At 38.5% G+C, this 27,428-nt stretch overlaps 1 protein-coding gene and 1 long non-coding RNA gene across 2 annotated transcripts; one reads left to right on the top strand and one right to left on the bottom strand.

Annotated features, from left to right (window-relative positions):
• Window positions 1–27,428, top strand: LOC138046365 (uncharacterized). Its single transcript, XR_011131723.1, has 3 exons — window positions 1–77; window positions 6,556–6,671; window positions 27,284–27,428. It is a non-coding gene; the product is annotated as an uncharacterized lncRNA (long non-coding RNA).
• LOC138053735 (uncharacterized) lies at window positions 9,769–15,410 on the bottom strand. Its single transcript, XM_068900307.1, has 3 exons — window positions 15,384–15,410; window positions 14,526–14,608; window positions 9,769–11,855 (listed from the first exon to the last, which is right to left on the bottom strand). Exon 3 carries the CDS (start codon window positions 11,201–11,203, stop codon window positions 10,418–10,420), a length of 786 nt encoding a protein of 261 aa, XP_068756408.1. The 5' UTR covers window positions 11,204–11,855; window positions 14,526–14,608; window positions 15,384–15,410; the 3' UTR covers window positions 9,769–10,417.

The raw sequence follows: 27,428 nt of genomic DNA, 5'->3' as shown, positions 1-27,428 counted from the left end.
GAAGGAACGCGCGGCGAAGCCCTAAGAGTGTTTGCGAGGGAAGCCTGTACGGAGGAATATTCCATTTAGTTTAATAGGTAAGTGCTGTACGTTAAAGGTTTTAAGTACCATGAATACGGTTTGTTGCGTCAACACTTGCATCTTATTCAGACTCCTAGATTTGTAAGCGATTTCTCTGAAAATGCTAATTTCCGGTTGATTTCCTTTCCTAACTCGTTTTCTTCTCGAACATTGCTTGGCAGCATCTGCTTTTAGAGGTCCAATGTTTTAGCTTAATGCTTGAGTGATTTACTTAAGTGTGGGCATATGTGCCAAGAACAAGAAATTGGTAGTATTAACACAAGTATAAAAATTTCGCATTTAGCATTCAGACTCAGGTCGTTGGCGATTTCGCCAAAAGTGCTTCGTAATCATTTTGATTTCCTTGTTTGTTTCTTCGTGTCTTCATTTCTTCTCTAATCAATCGACCTCGATCGGTTAAAGTGAATTGACACTGAACAATGAAAGTTGTATGATGTACGTTGTATTGAACTCAGCAGCTGAGAACTTTAGATTCTACGACGAGAACGACCACGAGAACGAGATTTTCTTATACAACAACAGTGAGCGCGCGATCTGCAATGAAACATTAGCACAATGCCAATGGAGTAGACGTGTTTGCATGCGCTCCTGTATATGCTAATAGTTTACGACTCCTCTCGTTCGAGCCAACGAAAAAGCAAACGAGCTTACGTGACCTAAGTATAATACTGCAGAGATGCCGCCAAAACCTAGCGAAAAGCGTACGCGTGTCTCAAGTTCCGAAGAAGAAGGCAGCTGCTTTAACGCTCTCGATTCGACTCTCGATCGCGACGCCATCTTAAAAGACATTCAGAAGAAATTAGAAAAGCTAGACGTGCTCGATAAGATAAATGAGAGACTAATTAAAATCGAAACCGAGACAAGTATCATGAAAGACAACATCTCAGAAGTAGAAAAAAGGCTAAACTTCGTCAACAGCGACGTGACCGAATTAAAGTCAAACTTGGAGGCGAAGGCGGACCCCGCAAGGCTCGAAGAACTAGAAGATGAATTAGAAGAGATTCGCAATAGATCACGCAGAAACAATCTAGTTTAATTTAACGTCCCCGAAAAAGCTGAAGGAGATGACTGTGTAGCTTTTACTCAACATTTTAGTGCCACACATATGGGCCTGGAAGCGCTTTGTGGACACATCGACATCGAACGAGCACATCGAACCCCAACCAAATTAAGCGCGAGGAGCACGAAGCGGCCAAGACCAATATACGTAGCCCATTTACGTTACACAGACAAGATGAAGATTTTGGCGAATGCTGCAGCCAGGTTAAAAGGTAACCCTTTCAAAGGAAATCAGATGGAAATCGGGGCTGATTTTGCGAAGAAGACAGGATAAAAGGAAAGCTCTCCTCCCTTTCAAGAAGCACCTTCTGGAAAAGCTTGGGCAATATTCCAAAGTCATCTATCCTGCAATTTTGAAGTATGTAAACGAAGATGGCACGCTGAAAATAGTGAAAGATGGTGATGTTAAACGAATGAGAAGCGAAATGGAAGATAAGCAAATTTGAAGGAGACGTTTGCGTAAACTTTTGTCTACCCATCTCGCGGAGTTAACTGGACTCCGCTTGGCCGTGGCGAAAATACTCCGCTTACTAGGAGGTAATTGAGTAATATGAGTTGTGTGTTTTATCTTGTACCTTGTGCATTTCGCATGCTACGTTTAGTATTAAGGTTTTCCTCGCAGAATTTTTTCCCAATTTTATTTAAATATTATATCTATGCGCAATTTAAATTTTGTTACGCTCAATGTTACTCAATGTTAGGGGTTTAAACTTCCAGAGAAAGAGGCGCGCTATTTTCAGACAGCTTCATAAAAAGAACGCCTCGATAATTTTCTTGCAAGAGACCTACAGCTCCAGTGATCAAGTAAAGAAGTGGAGCAATGAATTGGGTAGCAAAATTTATTTTTGTCATGGTAGTAAACAAAAATTCAAAACCAGAGTCAAAGTGAAGATGGCAGATTTCTTGTTCTTCAAATCTTAGTAGAAAATTGGAAGATTATTTGCGTGAATATCTACGCGCCAAATGACCCTAGCTCACAGATTAAATTTTTCAAAGACCTTAATAATTTACTCCAGCAATTTACAGACGAGGGCATCCTTGTTGGCGGTGATCTTAACTGACCCCTTTGTAAAGATGATAAGGAAGGGGGTCGCGATTTCTCCTTCAAACGAAAAGTTGCGGAGGAAATTAAATTAATGATGTTCAACTTGGATGTAGAAGATGTGTGGAGAAAACTAAACCCGAATGAAAAACAGTTTACTTGGCGATCCCAAGATCAAAACATAAAATGCAGATTAGACTATTGGTTGGTATCCAAACTTTTAGTGCAAGAATCACTCGTACGTAAATGTGAGATAATCTATGCCTCACACTCTGATCATTCCTTAGTGGCCATGGAACTGCAAAGAAATGTGCAATATCCCAGAGGACCTGGGTTTTGGAAATTTAATTCCGCCCTCTTAGAAGATAAAGATAACACAGAAGATTTGACAGTTAAAATACCGCAGTTTATGGAAAAATATAATTACGTCGAAGATAAAGGTATCCTGTGGGAAATGGTCAAAATGGAAATAAGATCTTATACAACAGAATTCACCAAAAGGAAAGCTCGAAGGTGTAAAGATCTTGAAATGTTTCTAACTGAAGAAGTTGGAAGACTTCAAAAGGTTGTAGACACCCGGCCCACATGCGAATCTAGAAAAGAGTTAACAGCAGATAAAAACAAGTTAGATGTAATCTCGTTGGAGCGAGCTCATGGGGCGTGTGTGCGCTCTAAGGCGCGTTGGTATGAATTTGGAGAACGGGGTTCTAAATACTTTCTAAACCTTGAGAAAAAAAAAATGAAAATAAATGTATTAAAAGCTGGATTAAAGAAGATAATAGCATCATAACAGATCCAAAAGAAATTCTAGAAAAGCAGAGGAGGTTTTATCACAAGCTTTACTCGTCACAGAATCCTGAAATCGACGATCCTCGATTTAACGCACTTTTCACGAATGACGCAATCAAAATCTTAAGTGATGAGCAAAGTGATATATGTGAAGGTCTTTTGACCGAGAGTGAATGTAAAAATGCATTAAAAGGTTTTCAGAAAAACACGTCTCCTGGAACTGACGGGTTGACTGCGGAATTTTATACTTTCTTTTGGAAGCAAATAAGTGAAACTATGATTGATAGCTTTAATTACGGTTTTACCAAGGGCGAGTTATCTGTTTCACAAAGACAAAGCATTATTAGACTTATTACAAAGAAGGATAACAATCTATCTTACCTCAGAAACTGGAGGCCCATCTCACTCTTAAACGTTGATTACAAGATTGCCATAAAGGCGCTAGCTTCAAGACTCAAGAAGGTTTTGCCAACTATTATTAATGATGCACAAACAAGTTATATAAAAGGAAGATTCATTGGCGAAAATATCCGATTAATCTCAGATATTATTCATTTCACTGCAGAACAAAATCTAGAAGGTATTGCCCTTTTTATAGATTTTGAAAAAGCTTTTGACGGCTTGGAATGGCAGTACCTTCTTAAAGTGCTAGACATCCTTAATTTTGGTCATGATTTTAAGAAATGGATTAAAACGTTATACACAGGCATCTCTAGCTGTACAATCAATAACGCCTTTGCATCCAGCTGGTTCGAGCTTGCAAGAGGCGTCAGACAAGGGTGCCCCTTATCGGGGCAACTATTTGTTCTTGCAGTTGAAATATTGTCCACTTCAATAAGGGCTAGCAAAGACGTAGAGGGCAATGCCATTCAAGTTCGCAACAAAGAGATTAAATTATCCCAATACGCTGATGACACCACAGTTTTCAGCAGGGATGACTCTTCGCTTGGAAATTTGCTGGACTTATTAGGGCTTTACGGTGACGCGGATTGAGGCTCAATCAGTCGAAATCAGAGGCCATGTGGCTTGGCAAAAATTTAAACAGGAAAGACACTCCATTTGGAATTAATTGGCCTTAAAGACCTATTTGTGCATTAGGAACGTTTTTTTCTTATAAGTCTAAGCTTTGTGAAGACAAAAATTTTTGTCCAAAAATAATCAAATAACAGAAACTGTTTAATACATGGTCTCAACGTGACCTATCGCTGTATGGCAAAATAACAATTGCTAAAACCTTGGGTTTGTCGAAACTTATCTTTTGTAGCGCTTGCATTTCCACACCACCACGTGTGACTGATAGTCGCAGTCAATAAATTGGTCGCTGATTTTGTCTGGAATGGAAAGAAAACGGAAAATAAAAAGAGGCGCACTAATTGGTCCAAAGAATGGAGGTGGTTTGGACTACCCAGAATATGAGATTATTTCCAAATCACTTCAAGGTGCTTTGATTAAAAGAATGCATGAAAGCTTAGAAAATCAGTGGATGACAATTCCTTCCTTTTATTTAGAAAATTACGGTGGTCTATTCATTTGTGAGTGCAATTATGATGTAGCTCTTTTAATCCACAACAGTGTGCCAGGTTTTTACACAGACGTTCTAAAAGCTTGGGCTGAAGCCAAGCAGAAGTTTAGAACAAACGATCAGAATAGTCCTAGAGATATTATCTTGAGGAATAACAAAGATATTACCATCGCGGGTAAATCAGTTGATTGGAAAGACTGACACACTGCTGTCACTGAAAGAATTAAAGACCTCCTAGATGACAATAACATATTTCTAAGATTTAACCAGTTTTGCAGAAAAACTGGTCTTAGTCCCCCATTTACCCAATTCTATGGGCTGATATCAGCAATACCCAGTAAATGGAAGCAAGCTTTATGGTCTGTTCATACTGTTAATCAAGTAATTGAAACTTCCACAAATTTACAATTTAGTAAATACACTTGTAGAGCAATTAGAAATGCATTAATAGAAAGAACGTTCCAGGAACCTGTGGCCAGTGCAAGGTTGTGTGCGTCGGGGGTGGATTCAACCAATCTTAAAGCAATTTATAATTTAACTTTTAGTATAACTAAATAAACAAAATTAAGTATCTTTCAGTACCAAATAATTCATAATATCGTACCGCATGGTAGTTTACTACAGAAGATGAAGATCACAGATTCGCCACTTTGTAAGCACTGCAGTACAGTCGAAACACTGCCTCATATGTTAGTCTGTTGTGATGTAATTCACCATTTTTGGCTTAAAGCGGTTGACTGGTGGAATCAACAGAGTGGTGACAATTATTCAGTAAATGACTTAAACATCTTGTATGGCTACAATCCTGAGACCAGGAAAACCAATTCTTTTAACTATTACATTTTACTGGGCAAAAGATAAAATTATCTATTTGCACAGACTCGAGTTTAAAGCCCCTAACTTATTTCATTTCTTGGATCTTGTCAAAAACACGATGCTTGTTTTGAGATCGATTTTTCAGTCTGAAGGTCAAATAGAAAAACTTTATTCGGTTTGGAAACCTTTGCTTAGTTTAAAATAAGTTCTCTATATGTTGTTAGCGTAGCTTATGCAGGCTTGTGTGTAGGTTAGTGAATGTAGTAGTATGTAGTTGTATGTAAAAAAAAAAAAGTAAAAAAAAAATGTGAGCGCGCGCAAACAAGCGTCATTAGGGAGTTTAAGATCCATGACGCGACGGCAACGAGAACGTCACAAATTTTGCATATTTAATGGCCAAAAACAATAACTTTGCACGCTCAGCACGTGCATTTTTCATTTTTGTACATTTGTTTCACGTTTTCGGCAAATCTACGACGTGAAATGACTAATTCTCAAGTTTTACGGAGAACATTAACAAAAGGCAGCGAATTTGATTTTTCTGTCGTTGATTCAATACCGCTCCTCCTAATTCAGTTCCTGGGGAGTTACATTAGTTTTTAGAAGTCAGACAAGCCGACATAACGACGAAAAAGATTAATAAACCTGAACTTGCAATTTTAAATGACGTTCTCGTTACCGTCGCGTCGCAGATCTTAAAGTCCCTATTTTGGCGGGAAAACGTGACACCGTCGTCACTTTAGTACGAGGTTTTGCATAAATGTCGTCGTAGCAGTTTTGGCATTTTTTTCCAGCATGAAGAACAATTGAGCAACCTATCCTGCTAACAAAGAGTAAGATTAATTGTCTGGGTTATTAATCTTTTAAGTATTTTCACTGAAAACGGGCAGTCAAATCGCGTACTAGTTCTCGTTCTCGTAATAGAATCTCTAATTTATTAAAATAGGCTGATTTAGCAACAGAACGGGAACGTCAGTGGCGACTGCGGGCAGGAAAAACATCAATGAGAATTCAGAATAGAATAGACTCCACTCTTTTCTTCTCTATTCTAAATTCTCATTGGTAGTTTTGCTGCGCGCGACGTCGCCACTGACGTTCCCGTTCTGTTGCTAAATCAGCCTAATATTTAATTGCACGAAACGTGCGGCAAGATTTCCACACAGCTCCCTCCTTCATCATGCATACGGTCCTTTGTTTCAACAAAACAATAGCGATAATAATAGACGTCCATTGTGTTAAAATTCAGCTTGACGAATGTCTGTGAGCACAACAAGACTTCAAACGCAACTTGAACTTTAATTTCTACCGAAAGCTGAAGAGAACGCTGTTACAGATCGACCAGTGACAACAGAGCACAAACTGGTAAGTAGAAACTGCTTGTATAATGGAAGATAAAAACCTGTTTTTCCAGTTCCTGTCATAGAATGTTCTAGAAACATTGTGTAATATTCTAATAGACCACTTTCGATATATTAAAATTCAGTCCAAAACAAAAGACATCATCTCGAGGCTCTGGGAAATAAACTCAAACAAATCCTTATATTTATTCCCCAGAGCCTCGAGATGATGTCTTTTGTTTAGGACTGAATTTTAATAGATCGAAATTGGTCTATTGGGTCCTTAAAATTAACAGACAGTCATAACAAAGTACTTGGTGTAAAGCGTATCTGTTCCAGCATGAGTGTTTCTTCCTCAACACTTTGGGACTGTAGCGCTTTGTTTGTTCTTGTTATGGACTTCAAAAAAATTGGTCGAATTTCAGACTGAAATATGGAAAATCGAACGTTTTCAATGTAATTTTTGCACCTTTCCTGCAATTTTATCCATTCGTCAATTTTAAAATAAGCGAAAGAAGTAGAGTTTCAAGAAATCTTTGTATAAATACGGTTGAGATTCTCATATACAAAACAAACGGACCAATAAAAGTTAGCAGAAATTGAAGGCCTACCTTGTTTTTGCTCTTAAAATTGTCCTTCGTCTCTTTGTGAATTCACCAAAGGACTGCAAAGTGAAGGTTTGGTTTCTTTCCTGATAATGCATGGCTCTTTCCGCCGAATCACTAACGGTGCATATAGAGAGCTCATTGTCCAAATCGGCGATAATTATGCTCAATGATGTTTCCGAATGGATCACTTTGAGAGTGCTGACTCTGCAACCTATCCTGTAGGTAGCTTTCAAACAGATCCACGGATGTTCCTGTATGTACTTCGTTTTACTCCCCACAATGTATTTTCAATGCCCTGCGTGAGGGTGCGCGTGTCTGGGTCGACAAATTTACGCGATGGTTAACTGTGAGATCATGATAGCCCTCGTCTGCTAGGCAATCGTAAGCTTTCCACATGTCGCTCATCACGCGTGATCCTAGCAATATTTGAGCGTGGATAATAATTAATGGCATTAGGGTGTATCCTTAGCCCTGACTCACACTTAGGCACACAAGTTTACTACAACACAAGCAGTGCACAAAATCGCTTTAGATGAAGAAACCACCTCGGCAGAAACAGTGATAGATTGATATAACTATTGCCGGGAGGTTTGTGCAGACAGAATAATGAAACAACATGCGAGGCCAATACTAGGCGGTCCTGGTACAATTTTTGAAATTGATGAGTCCAAGTTTGGCAAGATAAAGTATCACAAAGGTTGCTTCATCAAAGGACAGTGTGTCTTTGATGGCATTTGCCGTGAAACCAAGGCCTGTTTCCTTGTTCCGGTAGAGAGCAGGGATAATATTTTTTCAAGGGAAGCTTACTTCCAGAAAACCATGAGTTCTGGCGGATTGAAGCTTGTCCATTGCAGCTTTTTCTAAGAGCATCAGCAAAGATATCCATCTCCCGATGCAGTTCGTCTCTGCCATTTGAGTGCGTTTCCGCACTCAGTTTTCGGGCATATTATTGAGGACGAGAGTAGATTGTGCTCTTAGCACCACTCTATGCCTTGCTCGTGATCGGAAAGAAGGGGAGGCAGTTTCCATTAGTTTAATTTAGCAGACGCAGACGGATTATTAGCAACCATTTTGGGTTTCTTCACAGTTTGATCTAAAAGAAGGGTAAGCTTAGGTCGAGTGTGTCGACTGAAAGATTTTATACCGCAATGAACACGTGCATGAAAATTTCCCATAAAGGGTACACCAGTCACAAGGAAACATGGTCCACTCTTCCGTGCAGTGTACTTATGAGTGTGCAGCACAGGGAATGAAGAACAAGCAAGTCAAAGATCACAGGAAGACTGGATTAAGCTAAGCAAAGTGTTACTGGGATCGACCTTTTAAGCCTAAAGAGTGTCTTCAGTTATAATTAGGGTCAGGTTAGCATCATTAAAGGGATTAGGTTGTTTCAAGAGTGGTAAACAGGGATCTCTTAACGGTGATCTACGAGTTTTAGGTTCGATTGTAGGCGCTTGGCACGTGCATATATCAATTGCTTATCATTGTTATGTAAATAATAAACCAGAATTTAAAATAAATAACATTTTGAGGGTGTAAATTAGCAACTTGAAACCTTAGCTCAGTGGTCGAGACCAGGGACAGAGGTTAACAGTGGTACGAAGTTCAAGGCAAGCTGCGAGAGACATACAAAAAATGGCAGAAAAAGCCGGGCAGGATCTGGAATAGAAAGGCGAGACAAAGGAACCAAAAGAGGAAAGCTGGGATGAAAAGGAGCAAACATGGTGTGAGCGAAGAGAGCAAAGAAAAGAGAGGGTGAGAGAGAGAGAGAGAGAGAGAGAGAGAGAGAGAGAGAGAGAGAGAGAGAGAGAGAGAGAGAGAGAGAGAGAGAGAGAGAGAGATTGAAGGGCACTTTGGTAACGTGAAATGGGGCACTTTTGTAACGTTGGGGCACTTTCGTAACGTGGAGTCGGGCACTTTGGTAACTTTAGGGCACTTTGGTAACGTACGGTAAGGCACTTTGGTAACGTTAGGGCACTTCGGTAACTTTAGGGCACTTTAGTAACGTGGGGTAGGGCACTTTGGTAACGTGAAAATACCACTATCTTTTCCCATGCTTTACACCTTCTTTAAAAAGCCGAATGGGGTACAAAAACGAGAACATTCTAGTGATGTGCCTTAAAGTAAAACATAATTAAATTTCTTGGTTGCTTTACAGGCCTCTGACAGACGTTGGCAAATAAAGATTTAGGGCATGGGGAGGAGTAATTTATTGTTGAAGATCAACCCTCCCTTAATTTTGTTCACGTTGCAAAAGTATTGCTTTCTAGCCTTGACAAGGGACTAAGCGATCAAGTCAGGTTTTTAAATTAATGTTCCATCTATCATCAAGTCAATTAAAGTTCCATCAATGCACTTACGAGTATCGTTGGCATTGTTAATTTCAACTTTTTCAAAGAAGTTGTCGTACGGTACTTGATGAAAATCAAAATAGGGCGTTTGACTTAGGAATTCAGAGTGTGTGCACACAGCAACTCCTGACAGGCAATCAATAAATCAAATAAAACAAAAACAAACAATAATTGAGTGTTTATGTATTGTACTTTCCAAAACCGGGTGTTGTTAGAGGCCATTTATTTTAAATTTAATTGTGGAACCCATCCTGAATTGAAAATACCGCATTGTTACAGCTTAAGTATTAAGTGTGATAATGTAAACATGAAAGCATGAAATAATAGATCATCCAATAATTTAAACTGCCAATCCTAACACCGAAAAATTATTCTTTAAGAATCTCGTGCTACTTGAACCTATTGTAGGTTTCTTTTAACCTTTACAAAAAGCGGAAAGCAAAATTTCCACTAATAAAGAGCACCCATACTAACAGTAATCTTTAACCGCCCAAAAGGATGCCTTTAAAGTGCTCCTATGATCAAAAAATTCACTTTCCTTTTTCTTTCAGATTTTGAAAGCGTGTTTGCTTGAGACGTAACTGGCAAAATTTTGAGCTTCGAATTTTATGCAAAGGTAGTTTTCTTTGAGGGCAAGTTTAGGATTTCACAGTCCGACATTATTCACGTTCAAGAATGACCGATTTATACCTCAGAGGGTTGGATCGCGGATAAGATGGCGTCAAATACTCTCTAGCTTAAAATTGCAGCATGTAAACGCAGCTTATTATTTTAAAGTCTGAAAGTTCGAAACTCCTGTGGTGCATCATGTATTAATTTAGGCGCACACGAAATAACGTAGTTTTGTGGTTCTTCACACTTATTAACATGCTTCCTTGATTGGTCTTTTTGACTTTCTTGAACTCCTCAATGGTCATATTAGCTAACACTCCAGACCTATGAGCATTTGCAATTGTCATTTCCGTCAGAGTGAAATCTCTTATCAGAGTGTACATAGATTGATTTACTTCAAGCGCATGCGCTCCACTCAGTTGGCCAATATAGGAAATCGTGGTTCTCGCAGATTCACTACGTTCAAACCTTGACACCATTTCAGGCGTAACTAACTTTTCAAGATCTTCATTTTGTTTTTCTAAATGTCTGCGGTTACTATCCTTCTTGTAGGAGGATGACCATAGACGTGCTTTTTCTTCAATTTTTTGGATCGTGTCTGCATTAACTGTTACGCTTGATGGCTCCTCTGTTCTAACAAAGAAGCAAAAGTTCCTAAGACTTGGCAAGTGAGCTTTCACTGTATCTGGCTTGTACATTTTCTCTGCATAATCTTTAAGAAATCTGTCCCGAATCAAATTCTTGTTAAAGAGAGAGGACAACTTTCTCTCCGAGTCAATTGTGACAAGCATCTTACGAACTTGAGAGCAATGCTGTTTTGCCATTTTTTCATCCATCCCTCCACCATCTGCTGTTTGTAGCCACTGGCAAAAATCCCTGAACGTTTCTTCTTCATCCATCACATTGTCTTCTTCCTCAACATTATCTGTCTCTTCTACGAGTTCCATTTCATTTTCTTCACAACAATGTTCATCCAATTCTCCCATTTCACAATCTTCTGTGTTGTTCGACGATTGTCCATGCTCTACTACAGGGTTTGATGGTACTGCATCCAATGGTTGCCATGTTTTGAAGGCACGCGCATCCCTTAAAATCTGTTTATAAACAGGAGATCCTCTTTTAATGTCCTTGTGAACTTGCTGAATGTGGTTAGGGAGGCGCTTGACAACCGCATGACATCCCGCGATAGGACAGGCCCTGTGGCAGTGATAATCCTTCCTTTTCTTCTTCTTCTTCTCCTGCAGAGTTTTTTTCTGACAATTCAGACAATTCTGGCAGTAAAGGCTTTGAGAGGAAACTTTTCCTTATTCCAAAACTGGAAGTCGCCTTATTTGCCCTTTCTCTTGTCCATTTACGGACTTCCCTTAAATGTCGGGGAAGGTGGATGACACTCGACTTGCAGCCTTCTAACGGGTATCTGCGTGCAACTCTTTTTGTCGTATTTTTAACGTTTTCTTCGACTACATGGTCCTCATCGTTGCTGTCCCATCCATCACTAGAAGAATACTCCTCTGAGGCTTTCGAACATTCAGATGGAGAGTACATATCTTCGTCACTTAAACCTCCACTGTAACCATGACCTGGTTCTTTCGGATAAGTGACCCACTCATTTCTGAGGTTTTCGAGGCGTTGCATGTGCTGCAGTACACAAGACAATGAGGATGTGTTAAACATACAAGTAAAATTATATCTACAGTGTATATGCTAGGACTAAAAATTACCGCTAATGACTTATCCATTCATACATTTTACACCATACTGGGTAACTCCCAAACGGGAGTTATTTTTCAAAGCCAGGAGGTGGATTATCCTAATCAGGGTATTATTTAAGCTGTGGTGAACGGTGTTCACGTTTCAATGCATGGAGCATCACATCCATTAAGAGGCAGTGGGCCATTACAGGTAGGCCCTGTTGCCAATAAACACTCGCGTAAATACATAAACAAAATTCATATCTTTGTGATGCCGTGGAGTATCTCTATCAACATGTATGCTGATTTCACTGACCACGTTCTACTTTACATAGTCTGAAGTCTAATGAAACTCCTACAAGTGTACTTTATACATGCCACAACAGGTTGCAAAATTGGTGAGACACTATCGTAAAAAAAAAAAAAAAAAAAAAAACAAAAACACGTTTTCTAGCTTTTGATACCTGCCGGATCTAGAATTACAACTTTTTCATCTTCCCCCCTCCCTCTCCCCCTTTCAATGTTGGGGTCCTTCCACAGTATTCCGACTGTTGTGGAGGGGAAATTTAGAGGCACAGATCTTGTTATAGTTTAAATAAGAATTTGTCCTTTACTTCTCATAACCTATTGAGGCTTAAGATCATCTACAAAGCTTTACTTGCTGCTGTCCTGCTTTTCTCCAAAATGCATTTCTTAGATCATAGAGCTTAAAAATATGACCGTTGTGGAGGGGAACAGAAAACTTGGTGTTTTGTTTATGTTTAGTTTTCTTAGCAGATTCTCTGAATTCTGAAATATTACCTAGAGTCTAGTAGGCTGATGCTTTTTCTCAATTTATATTAATTGAAAAGATCACAAGAGACAACTTAAGTAGTTCCGGTTTTCTCAATGAGGTAGGATTTGAAAACAACATCTACTGCTGCAGAGGGTAAGTTGCGGTGGGGAAAATTTGTCCAATTTTCAGAAGATCATAAGCAAGAAGTTTAAAGCGAGTGATAACATCCACACTTTCATGTTTATACAACAGTTTCACATTTGCTTTCAAATAACTGAAGTTTTTCAACATTTTTCACAATATTTGCCCTGTGTCAGAAACAGTACTGTGATAAAAATTCAAAATCATGCATTAGTAATGCATACATGTAACCTTGTTAAGATTAATTGGCACAAAAACACCTTCAGATAATAAGTGATCAGAAAAACCTGACTGTGAGTTCATAAGTTCAATAATGACCACTGTTCCTTGAGTATTTTCAACATTGACAGAAAAAACAACCCTTCAAAAGAAAATCAGTGCCTCTGGATAAAACGGAACACTTTTTTAACTTGCTCATGCTCCATAATCTTAAATGGACTGTTGCCAATCAAATGAACGTGTCCAATTTTGCATCTTGGCATTTGCATGACGAAAGAAATATAACTACATGTATTATAGCTACAGGCATTTTCACCAGTTTTGTTGTACTGAATGCCATTTTAATTTAAACACGATTTACCTTATAGATTGCTGAAACACAACCTGGGTGCTGAACTTATGATAGAAAAATGATATCTCTTGTTAATGTAAACATCATAATTTTCAGTGAAATCATTATCAAAAGAGAATTTGCCAGCACAGAATTCCCCTCTGCAACAAAATTTCCCCTCCACAACAAAATTTAATGAATCTCTCTTGGCTATAGTTTAAAATTAATTTTCTTTTCAAACATAATATAACTAACCCTTGACCTAAAATTAGAAGATTTCAAAACATGAAAGTTGACTTTGTCATTTACAAGCGCACCAACAAAACTTTTAGGCTTCAAAACGTTGCAGAAGGGAAAAGAGCATCCAGAAGGCTGTCTGCAGGTGCCATACTGATAGAAATGTAGAGTTTGGCCAGTGTCTAAGTTACTTAGTCTGGAGTAGTATGTGTCCCAGACCAGTTAACTAAAATTGCTGTTTTCTTTTCTATATTCTACCAACATAAAACTTTCCCCTCCGCAACAGCTGTTATCATTAGTTTACATAATTTATGCATAAACAAAATTCATATCAAACAATTCTAGTTGTTTTCAAAAGCCTTATTTAACATGTTATCCATTTTCAGAAAATTGAGCAATTTAAGCAAATTTATATCTCCTCCAAATTACTGTGGAATGACGCGTTGACTGTTGAAGTTTTCAGCACTTTTTTGGTATTGCTAGCAACATTGATAAGGGGGAAAGGCCACTATTTTTGCAACTTGTTGCAGTATTGTGTTTAGACTCTAAAACTGTAGCTACGCTTGCAAAATTATTTACACTTGTAAAAGTTTTATAAAATCAATGAGCCCTTAGTCCATTGTGAACAGTAATGTTACATGTATGTTGGTACACTTAAACGTTTATGTATATTGACACTTTGAATAATAGAAAACAGAACTTGATTTCTGATAAAACAATCTAAAGAGGGGCATTAAGCTGACCTGCCACATCATTACAAATTTGAAGGTAATCTTTTTTGAAAGTAATTCAAACTAGTTAAAACTAGGGAAGCTACGAGATGGTCATCATTTTCATTAAGTCCCTAAAAAGCTGTCCCAGAGTTAACTCTACTTTATGCCACATAATTTTTATGATAAAAATGATTCACTAACCTTTTTAATAAGCTTTTGTTTCCTCCCATAATGGCCTTTGCCAAATCTGACTTGACCTCAATAATTTTGCCCATAATAGGAACCTGTATAAGATAATAGTGGGTGAATCTAAGGATGATAAATCCTACGCCATTTACTGTTTATAAAGTAAATATTAAAAATTTAAGCTTGGTAGTGAATGAATAACATATGATCAGCATCATCATGTCATGAACATGACACAAAAAGACTAATATTCATTTAGAGCCAGTTATTTAAACAAATTCTAACTTATACTGAGGTTTAAAACATCAATTAAATAAAAATAGTAATAGCGTATTTAGCACTGGGGCACTAATTAGGGGCACCGCTGTACAGAAACCAAATCAACACAATTGGTTTTTGAGGAGAGGGGACTGAAACCGCAGTACCTGGAGAAAAACCTCTTGGAGCAGGGTAGAGAACCAACAAACTCAACTCACATGTGACGCTGGGTCTAGGAATCGAACCACGGACCACATTGGTGGGAGGCGAGTGCTCTCACTACTTCTTCATCATCCCTGTTCTCTTTGTTAATCAGATCTTGTATTACGTGGGTTGTCAAACAGATAAATGATTTTATTCTCATAATGTTCAAAATGTTTCAACTTTTCTTTTCGCATAAATTCCTGAATCGTGCATCAGAGTCATAAATCAGTTCAAAATCTGTCCGGACCAAAAACCACTATCATTACAGTCCTTTTGCCGAAGACAGAAATGAACGATCAGAAAAATATACACAGGAGAATTCTCATAGTATTTATACCAGCTATTACCTACAAATAACTGACGGATGGCCTGTCTGATATGCAAGATATAACCATGAATTTTCACACATACCTTCTTCTTCGCCTCCGCCATCTTGCGATCGACCACTTGTTTCCAATCTCCTCTCCGTTTACTACATGAAGGTCCCCTAACCCAGAGGCGCCACATGTGTAAATTACAAAGATGTTCAGGGAATATTTTTTCCCACGGATGTTTTACGAAGGGTTGTGTGTAAAGTAAAAGGAATCCGATGACGAAAATAGGAAATACTGAAAGGATGAACACATATCAACGGCAACTTCTTTATTATACTCTGTGCTTTAACTTTTTTTGTCTGTTTGAGAATGATGTTGGCCTGTTGAAGTCGATGTTAATGGTCCTCAACATGATATAAGATAAGGCGTTGCTTTGCTTGGAAAGTTATCAGCACTTCTGATATGGCCCGCTTGACCGTTACAAAAGTGCCCTAATCCTTGACGAAAATAGTCATTACTCTTCTTGCCCTATGAAAAGACACTGACTAATAGAAGTGCTGTGGAATAAAAGCTTCTTTTACAGCTAATACTTGAAAACAAACAGTCTACCAAATAACTTCAAGTATCAATAGTTTTCTTACCATCTAAAATCTGAAAAGTAGGGCACTTATGTAACCCGGCTAACTAGCTCCAATTAAACGCCAAAGTTTTCCTGAAAAGAGCTTTTTCGAACAAGTTTTCTAGTGCACCATTTAAGCGAGATAATAATGGTTTTGTATGAACCGTTGTAAACTGCAGAAGCTGCAATTTCGATGACAATTCGACTTTGATGCTGTAAGGTTCAGTATTGTGATTTTGAAAGGTTTCGAAGACATCGCATGTCTATGACAAAACATAAATCCTCGCTGGATTTTTTCAAGCTTGGAATTTCTCTAAAATTATTGACTATTGGAAAGTGAGTGAATGGCCAAAATGTGCTAAATGAGTCGGATATCAAGACGATCACTCTGAATTTCTTTTAAAAAAACAATTAAAAAGTCCTTTCCACGGGCTAGGGAACTTTTGTAACCTTAACAAAGTTTAAAAAATCGTAAAAAATATTGTTTTAACAGGTTGGAGCTGAAACTCTCACGGATTGGCGAAGAGTTCGATTGCTATCGTTTGACTATCTCTGGACGTTCTAAACACATCTTATATAAAAGATATCCAAAAGAAACTTGACGTTACAAGAAGTGCCCTATTTTCGATCTCCAGAGAGAGAGAGAGACAGAGAGAGAGAGAGGCAGAGTTATGTAGGTATTTGCTACGAGAAGTGGGTATTTTCTACGGTAGCATTTACTCAAGAGTGCGTACTTGCTACATAGGTAAGTACTTGCTACGGGAGCAGATACCGACGGTGGGTACTTGCTACCATACGTAAGTATTTGCTACAGTAGCAAATACCTAAGCTAAGTATTTGCTACGTTTGCTATAGTAGCAAATACTTAAGCTAGGTATTTGCTACGTTTGTAAATATGAAGGGTGGGTAGTTGCTACTAAAAGTGAGTATTTGCTACAGAGGAGGGCATTGGCTGCAGTGCAATGGTGTTTGAGCACAATAACGCAAAATATTGAAAACAATCCTGGGTAGAAAATCCTGGGCGGAAAAATGTGCACTGCCTAGTAGTCCTCATAAGAGTAACGCTATTGAAATTAGTATTTCATCTTCATTATGACCCATCTGCCCACACGTAAGAAAGATAAATAAATATATGTATTTAAAATGCTCTCCCACGCGTTTTAAGAAATTTTCGCATCCTTTTGGAATGGATAATTTTGCCCTCAGTACGAAACAATTTGTTTGTCCAGCGGTCTGCATGAAGAACACGTCCCTTCCTCTTTCCGTCCATGTGTTTTGATCTCAGACTGCAATGGCGGCAACTGATTGTAAGTGAGTAGTATAAGTTTTCATCATTAGTCTTTTGAACGTGGAGATTTACATTTAAGATCATTAAATTCCCTTCATGTGTGCTTTCTTTCCAATAAGTCAACCTTATTCAATTAATCGAGAGTTCGTGTATTTGGTACATTGAAAATAATCACCGCGGTAGAATCAAAGATATCTTTTTTTTAAATTAAGCAAAAGACCACAAGTTTCTATGGTTTATAGGCATGATAAACCACTTAGAATGTTGGAAGAACACTCGAAGAATTTGTAAATCACTCGCCTGAGGCTCGTGATTTTCGAATTCCTCACGTGTTCTATCAACATTCCGCATGGTTTATCAGCCTATAAACCATAGAAACTTGTGGTCTATTGCTTTTATATAATAATTCAGAAGACGCGCGATTTTTCCATGAGTTTACTGGCACAATAAAACATAGCTGATTGACCAATCAGAGTGCGCGCATTGATTTTGTTATTATATAATCTCTGATAAAGAGGCCGTGTGCCGTAGTACTATCACTGTTTTGATCTAACAACTAATTTTGTGTTCCGATTTTGCTTAAGCCGGCCGCACACTGGGAGAAAATGCGCCGCGCTAATTCCACCGAGAATAATTCAAGCGTACGCAGCGCCAGTGCTGTTACCCGCACACCTAGCGCTGTTATTGTGTGGCTTACACGAAGTGTGAAAGCCACGCTATGCCATCGTCTAAGATATTTATTTGTCACCGAGAACCTTAATTTCTCAAGCTCAATGCTTTTGAATTCTAGGACAGATTGATTGTTCCCTGAAAAGAAAAACTAATACATTGATTCAGTGAGAATAAAGAAATTTTTTCATGAAATCAGTCTCGATAAGAAAAAGTATTTTGTATTACTCCTGACCTACCCACTTAAACTGGCTCATCATCACTAACTGCACTTTTAACCCGGAAGTGACATGAGTAATGACGACAAGAGGTTATCGTCACCAGCGCTAAGTTCGTTTTCTTCAGAAAAGTTCGCAGCGAAGAAAATACCAAACATCTTTGATATTGAGCGCTATTTCCGCATTGACAAATGCGCATAAAAATTAACTCCGCACACCGGGCGAATTCTTCGCGGCAGAGTTAGCGATGCGCTATTTTCGCTAAATGCACGGGTGGCTTTAGAGTCACATTTCTTACATGCTATGTTTAGGTAATCGCACGCGAATCTTCATCACTAAAGACCTAGTTAAATGTGAGGACCGATTGTGAAGTTACCAAAACATGAGCTAGTCTTCGGCCACAAATCCCAATATATTTGAGCAGGCCATCATATTAATTATTGATAGGATGGGTCGGTACATTTCGCTGACCCCAGTCCATGGACTACCCAAATGGATTACCCAAATGGACTACCCTAAAAATACTATTTCGAATGAGTACTGATCCGTGTGTAAGCAGCATCTCAAATAGTGCTTACTTAAGCCTCGACACCCATTTTAAACAGCATTGTTTAACAGTATTTAAGTCTAAGCACACATTTAAAAAAGGTTAGCTTTCGATTATTGTTGTGATGGCCGATTACTTCATTTAAGCTAACCTTTTTAAAATGGGTGCTTAGACTTAAATACTGCTGAACAATGCTGTTTAAAATGGACGTTGAGGCGTAAGTAAGCACTATTTGAGATGCTGCTTACACATAGGGTAGTCCATTTGGGTAGTCCATGGACTGGGGGTCAGCGAAATGTACCAACCCTGATAGGATACAGCGACATGTAAAATCACTGAAACATCAGGACTAAAAAACTTGGTTTCGCGGTCCATTCGAGCCACTACTTTCTCAGGCTTCTTTGCAAAGGTGTTCCGTTAAAGTGCATCTATAAACTCAAATAATTTTGGTCTGCAATATTAATCTCCCCATCAAGAGCAAACATGTTTTACTATTCTCATCTCTGCCGGGTACTTGAAGTAGCAGTAATTTGAACCCACGACCGTATTGTGAGAGGCATGAGTCTATTCTCGAGCTTGCATCACAAACTGGTTTGCAATAGACCAAAGCCGCTAACTCAATGTTGTACTCAATTCAAACCCTTTTGCTCAATAAAATGTTTTGTTTTGTTCTCGGTATTTCCATGTCATTCAAATGTGAATGTTACATTATAATGCAAGTACAATACACAAGGAATCTTAACCCCGGGAGATTTAAATTGGGTAGAACATTGAGCTAGCCGATTTGGTCTATGCGAAATTGCTTTGAAAACAGGAATACAAAGCAGTTTGTGTCGAAGAATCGAGAATAAACCCATACCTCTCACATGACGGTCATGGGTCCAAATTACTGCTAAATCTGTCAAGTTTACGTGGCTTGCATGGCATAGAAAAAGTGAAATTCTACACGATGTAGTTAACAATGGTGACATATCTTTCCTTTGGATGGGGAAATCTAATTTGAGTTTAGGTGCACTTTAACTGTAATGATCATCAGTTTAATAAGAAACTTGAATGTAAAAGCTGATAAAATATTGAGTCTAAACGTTTTCGATCAATTTGATCATCATCAGAGTGAAATAATCTGCATACGCTCAGTGTTCTTAGAGATCAGGCAGTGCCAGTTATGTAATACCTGTTCCCATGGGGAACAAGGTGAGGTCCAGTGATTGCACTTGTTTGTTTAGCTCTGGACGGAAGCGTGCGATGTAAAAGGCTCATTTTATTCTCCATTTTAACTATGAATGGGCAGTGGTTAAAACTTTAAACGTGAACTTGTGGTTAGGGTGTTTTCTAATGTGCTTGGCTGGCCCCGACTGCTTATTAACATGTTTCCCATATTACCTTATTACCTTCCCGTGGGAACAGATATCACATAACTGGCACTGCCTGAACTATAAGCACACTGATCGTATGCAGATGATCTCACTCTGATGATGATCAAACTGATCGAAAACGTTGAGACTCATAATTTTAACAGCTTTTACCTTCAAGTTTTATATTTTACTTTTATGGGCGAAATGTACAATCATCAGTTTATTTCCATTGAATTACGATAAGGAACTAATAAGAAGATAAATAGAAAATAACGTCCTCCGTTTCAATTAATTAGCTTTAACTATTTTGCTTCTTAGTGAAAATAGTAAGATACGTAAATTTTCGCAAGGGAAAAGACGATGAAAAATTCAGCGACTTCAATTAAACAGCCATTATATATGAGGTTATATATGAGGTTCATGTGAACGGTCTCCTAAGCTGATTCTCTTTTCACCAAAAAAGCACTTGCCCTACAGAAATCGTCATGTTAGTTGATAGTTGATCAACCCCAGCAAGACATTAGGCTTGTTGGCTGCAGTTTACGCATGGGCCGGATTTGCTAACACCAGTCCTATAAATATTTCCAAACTGAGTGTAATAAGGCTCTAACAGGCACTAAGTACTTGTGCATGTAGAAGCCAAAGGGAAAAAGGGAACGGAATGCAAAAAACGACCTGTAGGGAAATATTTCATATCATATTCAACTTTTAATGCTTAACGTTCTTATGAAAATATTTAGTTCAAGGTGTTAATGAAAATGCATAGAATTTTCAACGATTAATTACCAATGAGGAATGGTAAAGTTAGGTTGTTGAAACTGAATTGAGTTTCTCGCATAGTTCGTATTTCTGAAGTTTGATGTTTTGGTAAATATTTAGAATGAAAAGGCTAAAACATTATTCCTTACAAGTAGGAGAGCATTACTAGATTGTGAGCAGTGTCCCTTTTGCTCTACAATCCGCGGGATCAAACGAGCGCATCTTGCCTGCAGTAGAAGCCAAGAGTAGCGCGGGCCTCGGATAGTGAGTGAAAACTGAGAAACTTTCCAAACAAAAGAGACTGTTGGTAGTCTAGCGCATCACTTGCTGCAGATTTAGCATAAGCCTTATGGTTTTTCAGTACATAAGAAACAGTTTTGTGGAGAGCAACGTTTGCGAAATGTGATCCGTTTAGGAAATAAAGTTGTACTTCTCTTTCATGAATACCTTGTGTTTTCTCCTGTGATTTTAAAACCTACATTTGACTAGGGCCGATATGCAGAATCTAAGCCAATTTTAAACAAATGGTACACAGTTTAAGGTATCACCATTGTGAATCGTCTCCATTTTTCGAAGTAACCACCAGTGTGTCTAGCAGTCAATGCTATCCATCTGTAGATAATTACCTATTCGTTTTATAACTTGTCGTAAACGCAATAGCAAAACAAAGGTCCAGTGCACCATTTAGCAATTGGTTCATTCCTTAGCCAAAGCCATGATGAGAACGAAAATGAATGCCTTAATTGATCGGCTTACAGCATCGCAGAAAGATATAAAAAAAACAATGTGCCAATGACTTTTATTAGGCCATTAGCACTATCAACAAGATACGTCCAGAAATGCACGTAATTAGATGCAAGTGGATTTCAACAAGCATGACGAGGTGTCCACCTGCTCTTTTTCTCAACTTTTACGTCACTAATCTCTCGGAATACAGACAATTAACATCACAAAGTGTCCCTCAAATACTGCTTCCCAAGTAAGGATAAACTGCTGAATTTACCCTGACCTAAAAATAACGCTAACATTCACCCTAACCTTGTTAGATATAGATAGAAAATGCCTAGATTTAAAGGGACACTTCGTGTTGGGTGTCGAAATTGGGTGTTTAGCTAATTGTGTGCATTTCTTGACCTAAAGCCTGGCCAAACACTCGCAGCATTTCAACGCAACATCTTGCAACATTGCTGGGCACAACATGTTGCATACGTTTGACCACCTTGTTGCGATATGTTGCAACATGTAGGATAATGTTGGACCAAATATGAAAACGGACAATTATTTTGAGCAACATTGTGGATGTTGCAGATGTTGCACTCCTTTGGCCACGTTCACGCAACATAGTTGCACCAGGGCATGCGCGCTAGGTCCACTTGTTGCGCGCCAGGGGCCTGGGGCACATAAACCTCAACATGTTGCGTTGAAAATGTTGAAAATGTTGCGTGCGTTTGGCCAGCCCGTTCAACAAGTCGCAACATCAAGCAACGTGGCAAGACGTTGCGTTGAAATGTTGCGAGCGCTTGGCCAAGCCTTACGTGTATCAACAAGCTTATGATGGCAAGGAGCGAAACCGTAGAGAAGATCCTTGATTGCAATTTTAATCGAAGGGGTGTCTGGGGTGTGGTGGGGAGGGGTGAGTTTGGGCATAAGGTGGCAACGAAATGTGTAAGTTGGAGTAAACACCAGCTTCTATCCCCACCATATAATTATTCTTGATAAATGACCAGTAGGCGAATTTCTCCGAGATTTTTTCTCTCTAACTCATGTCCATTAAAAAGCAGTGGTTGCTTTATTTATAGTACAGCCACAATCAGAATTCTCAAGAATAGACCTCGTGAATTGAAGTGCCTGGTCAGTACAAAAACCTATAAAAAATAGGCTTTCCAACTATTATTAGACACCAAATATCCTTGGGTCACTCTTAAAGAGACTAATGGGGTGATAATTCTCCGAATTTCTTATCAGTCGTGTTATATGGCCTTTTTATAAAACGAAATGAAAGTAGGTATTTGCTGCAAAAGCGCGTATTTGCTCCTTCATTTTTGCGTTTTTGAATAAAACTTCAAAAATTAGCCGTTCTAGCAGTTCTATATCCACGCTCATCATACTTTGAAGTGACGAAAATATTGTGGACTGTTTAATTTCTTCGTATGAGGAGTAATTTACTCGTGAGGGATAACTTCTCTTCTTCACGAAAAAACAAAGTGCGTATTTGCTCCTGAAACAGGTATTTGCTACGAAATGGTTTTTTAACGATAAAATTGTTCAAAATTCGTTTATTCCTCTTTAATTGCTTTCAGATAGTGCATTTTAACAAGCGCTAACCTCACCAAAGGAGAAAACAAAGATATGACCGCCGGTTTGACTTTTAAAAAGAAAAAACCTTTCCCAGTCTTTTGAAAAAATCCTGATCCATCAAGTCGTACAGAAAACCTTCCATACAACAACCTTTTAAGCAGAAATTGAAAACATCGTAAAAAGAAGAATATTACTGATCGCAGAGGGGTTTCATAGGAATGTCTATCGTTGTCATGACCTTTAAAAGCCGAATTGTTTCCTGAATTTTACGTAATTATTGATGGATGTACCAAAAAAGGAGTATTTGCTACCCTTTTCGGATTTAAACGGAAATAAATTGCACGTCAAAAAATTAACTCCAATCTTTGAGGATTGGATGCCATCTGCGAAATACCAGCTTTTGTAAAAAGTGTTAAAAATGTCATTTATATTACATTTAAATTTTTTGAAGGCATAGGGAAAACAAGTAGCATATACCTAAAGATGAATCTAAAGAGAGAGAGAGAGGATAGAGAGAGAGAGAGAGAGAGAGAGAGAGAGAGAGAGAGAGAGAGAGAAAGATAACGAGATCCAATTTTGTTCATCCCGTAAGTACAAATTAGCCATGTATATATATATATATATATTATATATATATATATCTATATTTAAAAAAATTTTTTTTATAGTTTTTAAACCAAAAGTTGTCCATTTTCGGCTTCATTTTTAACCAGTTTTTATATATATATATATATATTTTTTCTTATTTCATTTTTTCATTTCTTCATTCTATGGTATATATAGATATTATATAATCCAACGATGTAGCCATGGATATTATATATATCCAACGATGTAGTCACGAGCCAGTACGAAACACTGACTGTTCCATTTTGAATGAAAAAACACATATGCCGTGTGTGGGAATCGAACCCGCGTTCCCTGGATTACATGTCAGGTGTGCTAACCACTGCACCATCACGACAACCCTGCTGGACACAGAGCAATCAGAGACTTGATTTGTTAGCCGCGGGGCTCCCCGGCGTTTTTATCATTCAGGAACAGGACTACATCGGATCATCCGAAGAAGATTCACAGGCTACCATTCGGGACCTGGTACGAGTCTCATTCTTAAAGAGTCGTCTATTGGTGCAACACAAACACACCCTTTGTTCAGATTAGCCAATGTGAATGGCTGATACATGTATATACACGTCACTGAAAGCGTTGTGAAACATAAGCGAAATTGTCAGTTTTTCGGCGAATTGTAGTTTCTTTCGTTGAAAACCGATAAAAACTTACTCATGGATAACTTTGTAGTGAAAACTCCCCGCTGTTTTTTCGACGCAGAAGGCAACTTTCTACCTTCCGCCCAATCTGACAGCTCACGATCGAGCAAGAAAGTACCTCACAGGTACGTTACACATGCACGATAAAGTGATGTTTTGCTCGTCGTGCAATATTGTGATTGTCCATGGTTGATAAGCAACTTGATCATTCATTTGGCATGTTAGCTTTGTCCGTTCAATTTTTAACGTGGTGCACCGACAGTGCAGAAGACCTTTTTTTTTATCCCAAGTAATGTCGATCACGATACATAATTACTGTTCCTTTGTGTTCAAGATGTCTTTAGGGCAGCAAAAAAGGTGTTTTTCTTACCCTGAAACCTTATAAAACAACAGGCTCTAAGTAGCCAATACTCATGCGCTGCCAGGTTATTTGTACTTTTGTTGACAGTTCAATAATAATAATAATAATAATAATAATAATAATAATTAAAGAGTATCTACGCAGTATCTACGCAGGATATCTATTATATGGTCCAGCCCCCTATCTGATTGTAACCGTGTACAGGCAACTAATCAGTATGCACTCCCGGTGCTGCGGTACTTAATGTGGACACAACATTGGTCTCTATCAGAGTTAAGAGGTGTGGACAGAGCAGCTCGGAAGATCATAGTTGAGAACGGTGGCAAGCACCCAGCTAGCCTAACTTCTTTGTTATACCTACCGAGGGAGAAAGGGGGTAGAGGCCTGCAATCAGTCGAACACGAGTATAAGATCACTAAAATCAAATCGCTACTGAAATTGTATCAGAATTCGGACCAGACTGTGGGAGCAGTTAGAGAATTTGAAGAACACACCATGGCATCAGGTCACCGGTCGCTTGTAAAGGAAGCAGCCAAGTATGCTGAAGAACTTAACATCACACTTCAGCTTGATATCCTGAATCCCGTGTGTGTTACAACGGAAGGAAAGGTGGTGACTGCAGCTAGTGCTGGGAATCTCAAGAGATGCAGTTCTTGGAGATCGCTAAAGAAAAAAGGTGGCAAGGAAAGTTATTCCGTATCAGATGGGACGATGATAGCCTAAGCATAACCAGCTGCTTTGCATGGCTAAAAGGTTGGGCTACATGCCCTACATATACCATCGCGGGCATGTATGAGCTATATGAGCAGTTGTTACCTACGAAGCTCTACACAAAGGAAAAGACGCAAACCTCCACCGACAGTGAAGTCCTATGCAGGTTATGTGGGAAGGTAGCTGAGAGTGTTGCACATGTATTGGCTGGATGTTCCTCCCTGACACAAACCAAGTACCTATACAGGCATAATGCAGCCTTGAAGATTCTGTTTTTTGAGCTCCTCCGAGAGCATGAGTTGATAGAAGAGGTTCCACCATGGTACTCACCGGCGATGCCAAAACCAGCCTACCAGAACACCACGAGTGAAGCGTTTTGGGATATTCCCATCTATGCAGAGCACAACGAAGTAAGAGCAAATCGGATAGACGCGCGTCTTGTCAGCCACGAGAGGAAAGAAGTTTACACAATTGAAACGAGCTGCCCATGGATTGAGAGTAGAGCCAAGAAAGATGAGGAAAAGACGCTCAAGTATGGTCCCATGATGTGGGAGCTGAAGCAGAGATACAATGGTTACAGGGTTGAACAGTACAACATAATAATTGACGTATTGGGTGGTTATTCTAAACACCTAGAGAAGTCGGTGAGGAAGCTAATAGGAGCGAGAGCACGGGGTGTACTTGAGCGGATGCAGAAGTCGGTCATCTCAAACACTTTGAACATTGCCAGAACATTTAAGATAAATACTTAGTTAGGGCGATAAGGACACTAGACTTTAGGTTTTCTTTTTTCTTCTGAAATCCAGAAACACAAGGGTTGTCGCAAAACCTGTATTTTAATTATTTTCTACGCAGTTTTTATAGTGGATAAGAGTTTGATATGATTCTAAATAGGCTTTTAGTAGAGATAACCAAATTATGATGGCCTCGTGTAGGTTTATTAGAGATAATGAGAGTATAAAACTGAATAATTTTCTAAATAGGCTTTTAGTAGAGATAATGATATCATCATATTTTTGCGCAGGTTTTACAGAGTATAGAATTTAATAATATTCTGAATTGGCTCTATAAGTAGAGAGATTCATATCATTATGTATATTAGAATTGTACTAGGTTCCGTACCTAATTTTTTTTACTTCTAATTGTAGCTTCTCAAGTGGTGTAGGTTACGTTATGCGCCCTATACTACTCATAATGTGGACAGCATTCCAAAGTTTTATACTGCGAGATAATAATAATAATAATAATAAAATGGCCATACTTAGTATTTTACTCTGTCTAACGCCAGAGTATTTTACTCTGTCTAACGCCAGACGATTTTACTCGTCAATGGGGAACCCCAGGAGCGTATGGGTAATAATCACTCACTGCTGTTTTAAACCATTCATCCCTGGAGCAGCCCCTTTTGATGAGTAAAATGTCTCATTCTCAGAATTGAAAGGGTTAAGGGATACATAGTTTTTGAGTGGTCTTTGATGTTGTTAACCCATTCATCCCTGAAACGGCCCCCATTGGCGAGTAAAATCATCTAGCATATAACCTATAAGCCTCTGACTGTAAGGATTGATGGATGGATGGATGGATGGATGGCTGTGGGTCTTGCAACAACCTAGATGCTAGTGTAATTGTATAAATAATAATTATAACATCCTTATAAGATAGTTATCTTTACAGGAACTGTGATTCGGAAGGTCTTTGATAATTTCAACACAGTACATCAATATGGGTGATTTATAATTGAATAGACTATGTACATGCAGTATTAAATTTTATGACAAAGTGAGATTATGTTTTTTGCTTACAACTAAACAACCACAGAAACCATAATAATTTAAAGCAACCTCATTATATGCTAGCCCACAAAACACTTTTACCTAACACAAGAACTTATTGTGATAATTTAGGCAAACATCTCCATCCAATGAAAGAAGAAACTCCTCTGGGCAAAAGAAAACAGTTAACACCAGACAGCCAAATGAATGCATTAAGTGGTATTTTTCTATGCTGTTCTACATGTAGACTAGACAAATCCTTGGACATTTCTACAGT

Source organism: Montipora capricornis, chromosome 1, assembly GCF_036669925.1.
Source record: "Montipora capricornis isolate CH-2021 chromosome 1, ASM3666992v2, whole genome shotgun sequence".
Taxonomy (NCBI): Eukaryota; Metazoa; Cnidaria; class Anthozoa; order Scleractinia; family Acroporidae; genus Montipora; species Montipora capricornis.
This window is presented reverse-complemented; position numbering and strand designations above follow the sequence as displayed.

Bases quoted from the DNA above. Each gene is read 5' to 3' on its own strand.
- LOC138053735 (XM_068900307.1), bottom strand. From the start codon at position 11,203: ATGGGAGAATTGGATGAACATTGTTGTGAAGAAAATGAAATGGAACTC.